General features: G+C 37.3%; 1 protein-coding gene across 1 annotated transcript; it reads right to left on the reverse strand.

Moving 5' to 3' along the window:
• Positions 1-1,433: 1,433 nt before the first annotated feature.
• Positions 1,434-4,150, reverse strand: LOC113761289 (cinnamyl alcohol dehydrogenase 1). The gene is made up of 5 exons (XM_027304212.1): positions 3,940-4,150; positions 3,711-3,824; positions 3,041-3,268; positions 2,129-2,568; positions 1,434-1,918 (listed from the first exon to the last, which is right to left on the reverse strand). The coding sequence occupies exons 1-5, from the start codon at positions 4,035-4,037 to the stop codon at positions 1,716-1,718; spliced, it is 1,083 nt and encodes a 360-aa protein (XP_027160013.1). The 5' UTR covers positions 4,038-4,150; the 3' UTR covers positions 1,434-1,715.
• Between the last annotated feature and the right edge of the window lie 5,099 nt (positions 4,151-9,249).

Genomic DNA, 9,249 nt, shown 5'->3' on the forward strand with positions numbered 1-9,249 from the left:
AATAATAACTTACATTGAATAAGGGTATTTTAGAAAAATTAAAAAACAACTACATTCTTTAATTGAAAAGTGGATTACAATTTGAGACCGACAAAAAAGGAAAATAGGACTATCAAAGTGGGACGGAGGGAGTATTAAATAAGGTAATTTATAGTAATAATAACTTACATTGAATAAGGGTATTTTAAAGAAATTAAAATACAACTACATTTTTCAATTGAAAAGTGAATTATAATTTGGGACAGACGAAAAAAGAAAAACAGGACTATCAAAGTGGGACGGAAAATAAAATAAAATGATTGGCTTTGGGTTAGACCTCGGGAGCGGGTGTACACGGGTGCTGGGAATTCGTCATTTGGAGTTGGTGGAAGCTCAATAGTAAGAAGACGTTCTAGATGAGCAGCTGCAAATTCAACGGACCCACTTACCAAATCTGAAGGCAACATTTCTCATTTTAGATTTTAGCATGTTATGATTTTCTTGGTCATTTGACTCTCTTTCCAGTCCAAAACATCAACTGGGCATTTGATTTTCTGCGGCCAATGCAGCCCCCAGCGGGACTTCCCTAAAGGCGTGTCTGAATGTGTCCTTTGATTTTCAATCCGAAGGCAATTAGGATCATCAATTAGGAAGGCAGCTGTAAGTATAGAGTAGCTTTTGAGTTCCTGAATTTGTAGTATTTGAAATGCCATCAGGTCTAATCTAGTCATCATTCATCCGTGTCTCAGTTGTTTTAATTGATTGAGTGATGAAGAAATCCAAGGCCAGATTTAAGGGCTTGGCTCAAAAGAAGAAGCCGTCCCTCCTCTGTCATTGCTCCGTTGGAGGAACCCAAAAGAAAGAATATGATAAACAGAGCCAAGTAGGAGCAGTGCATTTATGATTTATACCTCGGAAATGAGTTATTATTTCTCTTTGCATAAACAGTCCTGCCAAAAAAAAAAAGCGAATTCTGGGTCCCGGAAGCGACTGCTAGCAGTAACAACAAACTATATGTCCCCACGATTAAATTTATTTCTCAAGAAAATGAGAAGGTGGAAGTGATGATTTGAAGGAGGATAAGCGTAAAATCCATTCCGATTTGGACACAACAGGCAAACGGCATCCACTCTATCGCTTTCGGCCACGGATGGAGAAATTAGCGAGCGAGCAAGCAGCAGTATTGGTAGCGGCCACATACGACAAGTCAAATGGTCGCAGACTACCACAAATGTCGCAAAGCAAAATGGGCAAAAAACCCAATATGGGGTCTTGAAAAACAGCCTTTCACCTACCGTGCAATTGACAATTGAAGATTGAAGAATGGGTGGGTACCACGTAAAACAAAGACCAGACGCCGAATATCTTTCACAATCACTAAGAAGAATAACAAAGACCAAAGAGCGCATTCTAGCCACATTAACATTGATTAGTTTTAGGAATATGATGAGGAGAACAACAAAATCAAGCGGTATTTATATACGGGCATCAAATTCAAAGTTAAACAAATCGAAGCAAAGTGATTCCATCGATCGTCTTTATTTAGCAACAAAATACAAATGGCCATTTTTAACTTTCAAATAATGATGATGAAGCCACACATCAAAGCATTCAAAGGGAAAAGGAGCACAAATATGAGTCTCAACAAAGGGATTGATTTGATTTTGAGCAGGGGATGTATATATAGTAGCAAGTTAAACTTGGTTGTTTTGCTTTGGGGGATTTGCGTGCAATTTTCACTGCTCAAGCTTGCTGCCGGCAACGTCCACCACAAATCTGTACCTAACATCATTTTTCTCCAACCTTTCCAGGGCCGCGTTGACGTAATCCATCTTCACAACTTCAATCGTGGATGTTAGCTCCCTTTCCTTGCAAAATTCAAGCATTTCTTCCGTCTCTTTTATGCTACCAACAAAGCTTCCCGTGATCGTTTTCCTTCCTGGATAAAACAGCTTTTCAGTTAGCTTTCAACCTATAAACCACCTAATTGATTCTTGATGAATGCAATGGCATAAAGTCAAGAAAGAAAACGCAACGATTAGTCGATTACCAACAATGCAAGAGAGACTTGAGAGAGAGACACAAAAGAATTAATTAGTCAGTATTTTGTTACAGCTGAGAATGCTGAATGTGAAGAAAGTAAACTGACCTAGCATAACCATTGGGCTGACAAATTGCAATGGAGTATTGATGACGCCCATCAGAATCAATTTACCATCCACCTTCAACAAAGACAGGTAAGGCTCGAGAGGGTGAAACACAGGGATTGTGTCAATGATGTAGTCTATCGAGTCGGCAAACTCTTGCATCCGGGCGCTGTCGGAGCTGACCACATACTCATCCGCACCAAGGTGCTCGATGGCCTCCTCTCTCTTTTTATTGGAAGAGCTTATGACCGTAACATGATGCCCCATGGCTTTTGCTATTTTTACTCCCATATGCCCCACTCCTCCCAGTCCAAGTATTGCTCCTCTTAATCCACTTTCCTTTAGGCCAAAATGGTTGAGTGGACTGTATACTGTCACCCCAGCACACAGCAGGGGTGCCGCTTGCTCTGCTGACATACCATCTGGTATTTTCACAACAAACCTGGAATATTTTTGAAATGTATTGTTGATCATAAGTTTTTGCGTTCTTGAACACTACTGTCTCTTTGCTCGAGATTTTAGGGGAAGAACACGGAAGAGAAGATTTCACCACAAACCCTTGTTTCTTTTCTTTTTTTTTTTGGGTGATTGCAAAGCAGCAATGATGTACTATAACAAGTTTTAACACTTCCATTTCAGTTGTAATAATCTACAAGGAAACACAGAGATGAATTTTCGGATGGTTTGAAAGGACAAATATGCCCTTCACCCGAAGTCAGGAGTCAACGGCCTAACTTCTGGCCGCGTCAAGAAACGAATCGACCTACCAAAGACAATTATACATGCATGTGGACCATTCTTGAAAAAAAAGGTTGAGTTGATTGAAGATGGAGGCCTGGTGGATATCATATAATGAATTAAAAAACCAGGTAGGCAGATAGATAGATAAAGAGAAGAGAGGAATATTCGCTTACTTTTGATGAACAACCATGGCACCAGCAAAACCCCCTTGGGTTGGTCTGCCGTCGGTGTAGACATCATTGTAAGACCAAATCTTCTTGTTGCAGTACTGCTCTATGTCTGCTTTGCATGGGCGACAAGTCTTGCAGCATCCAACTATTACGCCAACTCCAACGCAATCTCCTACCCTGAATTTGGTGACCTCCGATCCCACCTCAACCACCTCACCAACTACTTCATGCCTTTTCCACAGTTGCAAATTCACAGTTGTAAGCCAGATATCAAAAGAAGAAAAAGAAGAAGGCTATACTCCTCCTAAGCAATTCATCAGGTTACCCATAACTAACTATCAGAAGGCATTAATCCTTTCCTAATGTTGGATTTACTGGACTAACTGCGCTTTAATCTTTGTTCCAAGTTACACTCTACGGCTTTATCAGGGATAAACAATTGAAGCAAGATCCCAGTGGTGAGAGGAGAATTTCTACTCCCATGGGACTTTTACTATACGTGGAATAAACTCAAAACGCGAGGCCATTACCGCCTTCTCTCGACTACTGGAATGTGGTTGAAGGAAGTACACGAAAAAGTCCTTTCTATTATTAGGATGGCTCATATTATTGTTTGATCAATATTTGAGACTACAAAAAGGAAAACAAAAACCAAAGTAAAAGGGAAGTATACCCTGGAACCATGGGGTAATTGGACATGCCAAGGTCATTTTTGATTTGGTGAATATCCGTATGGCAAATCCCACAGCATATCACCCTGACATAAACATCTTCAGGGCCTGTGTTTCTGTTGATTGCATATTTTTTTCCAGACGGAAAAGAATGTATCAGAAGCAAAAAGATTAAAACAAAAAAAGAGTACAGAAAAATCGTGTAAGAGGATGGAGAGACTAGTAAAGAACCTGAGAGTGTAGGTGTAGGGTGAGAGAATCCCAGAAGGGTCTCTTGCTGCCCATCCAGTTGTTTCCTTCTCCACTTCCAAGCTCCCCATTTTCTGCATAAAAGTTCGTAAAAGGATAACAGATTACTAGGACAGAACAGAGCAGAGGAGGAGAGAGAATGAGTGGTGACTTTGTGCCGGCAATGGGGAGTTGGTGTTTGTATATATATATATATATATATATATAGTGTAGAGAAGTAGAGAATGAGTGGTGATTTTGTGCTGGCAATAGGGACTTGGTCTGTGTATATATATATATATATATATGAAATGAAGTATAAGCGACAGGGACGTTCCTTGGGGTGGGTTGGTGATAGATTGTGGTATCAGTTTTCTTGTCATCGACAAATAAATCAGTAGTATATATGTGTCCTGTCGAGTATTTGAGTAGAGGTTTCTGACACAGCATTAGCATGGGATTGGTAGGTAGTTCTCCTAATCAATTCTACTGCGGCCAATTTACAAACGACTTTCGAATTACTTTTATACGGTTTTTATGGGATGCTACTTGTAGAATTGTAGAATTGCAAGTTGATAGGAAGGAATTAGTAGTGATATCTTTTAGCTCACTTGCAAACTTGGAGGTGGGTCAATATTGCCTAAAATGAAATTTGTGGATGATTTGTGATTTAAATTTGTCATTTGGAGGGTGTGATCAAACACTGTTAAAGAGCACTTTTGGATCAACTTTCGCTCTGAGCAGTAAAATAAAAAGTTGATGAAGATAATAAGGACCAAAAAAAACAAAATAATAATAATAGTACCCACATCATCTCATCTAATAAGGACCAAAAATGAAATATTAACGCTGACAAATCGAATGTCAGATTACAGAGTGGTGTCTGACCTTGCAAAAACAAAATAATAAGAGTGGATTAAAAAAAAAAACTAAGAGTGGATAACCTTCAACTGCCACTTTGCTCTTCAAGAAAGGTTGGAAGGATATTCAAGGAAGGCCCGCACGCGCGGGTCCCACCGGGGTTGGTGAAGTCCAGGACGTCATTACTTCGTCACCATTTCATAATACGTTTCCTTTTTTTTTTTCTTGAAACGCGTACGACCGGAAACAACTTTTTGTGCTTTCGCTTTAGAAACAAACAAATTGTTGCAATACACCTTCATCTACTGGGCCCTGATCTGATCAAATCGCCTTTTGTTATAAAACTGATGCTAATGTGATTGTATATGATTTGAATTGTTTATGCGGTGGGTAATATGCTAAAAAAAAAAAAATTAAGAAAATTCAAGAATTCAAGAGAATGTAAAAGTAAGAATAGAACTATTTTTTCATTCACTTAAACGGAACATCAGTTTGTATCACAGAACTATTTCTTCATTCAATCAAATGGAACATCAGTTTTCTATCATTTTGATATAAATGGAGTAACTCCTATTTATATTTATAAGAGAAGGTAACAGTTAGCTTATTTAAGATGGTGATACAATCTTCTCGTGGGTGATAACTTTATCGACAATCGTGCAAGTTTATCGAAAGTCATGATAATTTCGTGTTATCTCTATCACTTCAACGGTTTTATCATTTCGAAAAGTCTAAAAGACTTGTTACCATTTAGGCAATGAGATATGGGTGATAGATATTCACAATATTTAATTATTTCATAGCCCCTTTAAATTCTTGGAGAGAAAATTATTGTGTGAGTAAGAGGTAGTCAACACATTTCCATTTTAACATTGCCCAGAGTTTGCAATTTTTGACAATTTTACCCGTAACTAGACCTATGTATCTTCAAAATATCACATAAATATGTGCAATTCTTTATATTTCACCAATAATTAGACTTGTATAGCTTCAAAATATCGCATAAAATTTTTTTACCAACAACTGGACTTGTATATTTCAAAATATTTAAATATGTTCCATTCTTTTGAAAAAAATAAGTGAGCACAGGAGTGGCCTAAGTCTAATCATGAATTATAAAAAAATTATTTTCAAGACTTGTATAAATTACTTAAGCCTTTTATTTTCATAAAAATATTATATTCTTGGTTCATACTACCGGAGATCAAAACGTCCTGATATAGACAAAAACTTGAGTAGATCTGATCTTGTAGACTATGCTGCCAAAATTTTACCACAATATCAACTCTTGAATTGTTGAAATGACGTGACAAAATTCGAACCCCATCATTTACCCAAGTGTTTGCTCGTGAGATGCAGACAAGACTTCTATAGGTTATACACTTTGATACTTCATTTAGTCACAACATTAAAAAGCAAGTTTCTTTCTTTTTTTTCCTTTTAACGCATTTGAAGATATACTACTTTACCAAGGCGAAAAAAAGAAAAGAAACAATAATAATTAATGCTACAAAATGGCTCTATTTGAGCACGTAATTTCGAATATTTGGAAACTTTTTTCCCTTGCAAAATATGAATGTCCAGATGAAGCGACATTACGTTTAGTTTCTGGAATTGTATTTGCACAAGTCATTGACGTATTGGGAACTGCTCACGTCCTCATCATATCATATGTGATCGGCTGAAGATTTTGATGAGGGAAAACAAAACGTTTTAAATCAACTATCAAAACTACGATTGATAAGAAATCTTTCTTCTTTCTTTTTCTTATGAATAAATACTAAAAAAAGAAAAAAAAAATCAAAGGAAGCAAAAGCGCTAGGAGAAAATGATGACAGAATAGGAGATTGCGGATGAGGAAAGAGGAGATCTCTAGGATCTGCAGAGGACGGAGTAGGGGTGCTAGCAAGTCAAGCTGTTCACGAGTAGCTTGATTGACTCGAGCTCGGTAAAATCGAGCTCGAGCTACTCGTTAAATTTAACGAGTCGAGTTCGAACTCAAGAAATAAGTACTCGTCGAACTTAATCGAGCTTTCATATTTTATTTATATTATATATTTATATTATATTATTATTATATATTTTTTAAAAAAATTATAAATTTATTTCAAAACTCGAGTTCGAGCTCGAGTAGCTCGGGCTTGATACTTACTCGAGTTCAAACGAGTCGAGTTCGAGTTTAGTTTTATTTCATCGAGTCGAGTCGAGCTCGAGGCCAAATTTTTTTACTCGAGCTCGAGTAACACAAATTTTGATCGAGCTCGAACTCGAGTATGGTGCTACTCGAGCTCGACTGGCTCGATAGCACCTCTAGGACAGAGTCACATAATTATCATGTTGCTTAGCACCTCTAGGACAGAGTCACATAATTATTATCTTGCTTCTGACTCAAGCATATACCAGACAGCGCTATTATTATTATTATTATTTTTTTCTATATGGTTTTTGGTTCGTTTTCTTCTCATGTTCTCATACATAGAGGGACCAACTTTCTTCAAAGAAATATATTTCCCCAAAAAGGGAAAAAAAAGAAGAAGAAGAAGTTGAACTAATTGTAACATCTTACATGCATATGTTCATATTTAATACTGTAAAAATTTTACTAGTATATGTGTCAATGGGAGACGACAAAGTGAAAGAGAAATTTTAAGTTGGATTGACGTAAATAAAATAATTCTTCACCAAAACTATCTTTTATGCCCCAAGTCAAAGATGACTGGATGTTCTTTTATTGTTATCAAAGTTGTCGGAATTTGTTCCTAAAAACAAAAAAAGAAAAGAAAAGTAGTTGGAATTGGGACATGCAAACCAATCCATTAGAAGTGCCAACTGCCAAGCAATCAAACAACCTAGCCAGAGGGTCCCATCACCTACTGCTAATTCCACCAAGTAATCCAATATTATTATTCAATTTGGCCTGCTTTCCGTCGCACTAAAAAAATTGCCAATCATGTAACAACCACCCGAGAGTAGTAGTAGTAAATTAGTAATCCTCCATGACCCCTATATTCTAATCATCTTCATTTTATCTTCTTTTTTTTTTTAAAAAAAACGTTTTTGCATTTTCGGGGTAGGCCGAGGTGCTTCTTGATTTTATTTATTTATTAATTATTAATATTACTATTTTGTGTTAGCTAGGAAAGATTCCATTTTTTTTGCCTTCCTCCAAAAATTAACAATTACTTCTAGCGGCGCAAATATTCCTACCAGTTAGCAAGAATAATGATATATATTTATATATATATATATATAGGTCAACCAGTTCGGATATTACAGAGCCTCGAACAACAATGACAGTCGTTGTTGTTGGCAAAAGGATCATTCCATTCCAACTGTTATATTTGGGTTCCAATTATTAATCCCAAGTAGAAAGTAGGTGGAAGAAAAATCTCCAGAGAGTTGGTGATAGAGATACCCACACGCGTATATGGTATACATGCACTTTAGAGGTGGCAAACTTATAGGCAGGCTGGATGAAGAGACTCGTTCAAATATGTCTGTCTGTCTGTCTACTCCTTTCTTCGTACTTGTATATCAGTTCCAACAAAAAAAAGAGGAGGATTTTCGGTCATATGAATGCTCGAGAGTTTTCAATGCACGATGATGAACTTACTCAGAGTCCTTTTCTCAATTGAGTTTGCTTGCTTACATAGGCAGTAGTAAATCGTTTTCTTGTTGGGATGGACGGACTCCACAGGCAGGAGGAGGAGAAGGAGAAGGAGAAGGTTAACCACTTCAACATAATGGAGCAATGATTATCATTCAAAAGAGCTCATCAAACTATACTATACTATTGTAGCACTCCATTAATAATGCCTAATAATAATAATAAATCGTCTCAGAGCAAGTAACCTGTACCAACTACTACTTGCATACCAGAGTTTGACCATCTCATGATCCGCGGATACATTAATTATCGTGGTTGGAGATGACTACAAAACTGTAGAAACTATGACCTTTTATCTGCTTCAAGTGGTTTGGTGACTTATTTTTCATCAAGAAATCCCACCAGGCCCCCAACAACCGCGATCCCCAAATTCAACTCTTATGCCTTATCCAAATTTGCTGATAGAGATTGCTACCAGCAACGTCTAGACCCCTCCAGTTTTTCTCTTTTCCTTTTTTTTTTTTTTTAAAAAAAAAAAATTTATCCGATTCCTATGTGGTCCTTCAACCTCCAGAAAGCTGCGTTGCTTCCAAATTTGAGGAAGTCAGTCCGTTTCTGTCAGAGACTTTGAACAGCTCCACTGTGCTCCCGGCAAAGCCCTTCTGCCTGTTATGATTGGTTATCATTCGTTTATTTGATGGAAAGAGCATTAGAAAAACTAGAATCACATAACGAGAAGATGATTTTCAGAATGTTATCGGAAGAAACACAGGCTGATATGCTGCTGCACTATTGTACTGGAAAGAAAACATTGGGCCAACGCCATATTAAGGCTTTTCTGTTAC

Source organism: Coffea eugenioides, chromosome 2 (genome assembly GCF_003713205.1).
Source record: "Coffea eugenioides isolate CCC68of chromosome 2, Ceug_1.0, whole genome shotgun sequence".
Classification (NCBI taxonomy): domain Eukaryota; kingdom Viridiplantae; phylum Streptophyta; class Magnoliopsida; order Gentianales; family Rubiaceae; genus Coffea; species Coffea eugenioides.

Excerpts from the sequence above, each read along its gene's own strand:
- LOC113761289 (XM_027304212.1), bottom strand. The coding sequence starts at position 4,037 with ATGCAGAAAATGGGGAGCTTGGAAGTGGAGAAGGAAACAACTGGATGG. Across the intron at positions 3,825-3,939 it reads CCCTACACCTACACTCTCAG|AAACACAGGCCCTGAAGATG; the intron begins GTTCTTTACTAG and ends TGCAATCAACAG. Across the intron at positions 2,569-3,040 it reads GCCATGGTTGTTCATCAAAA|GTTTGTTGTGAAAATACCAG; the intron begins GTAAGCGAATAT and ends AAAATATTCCAG.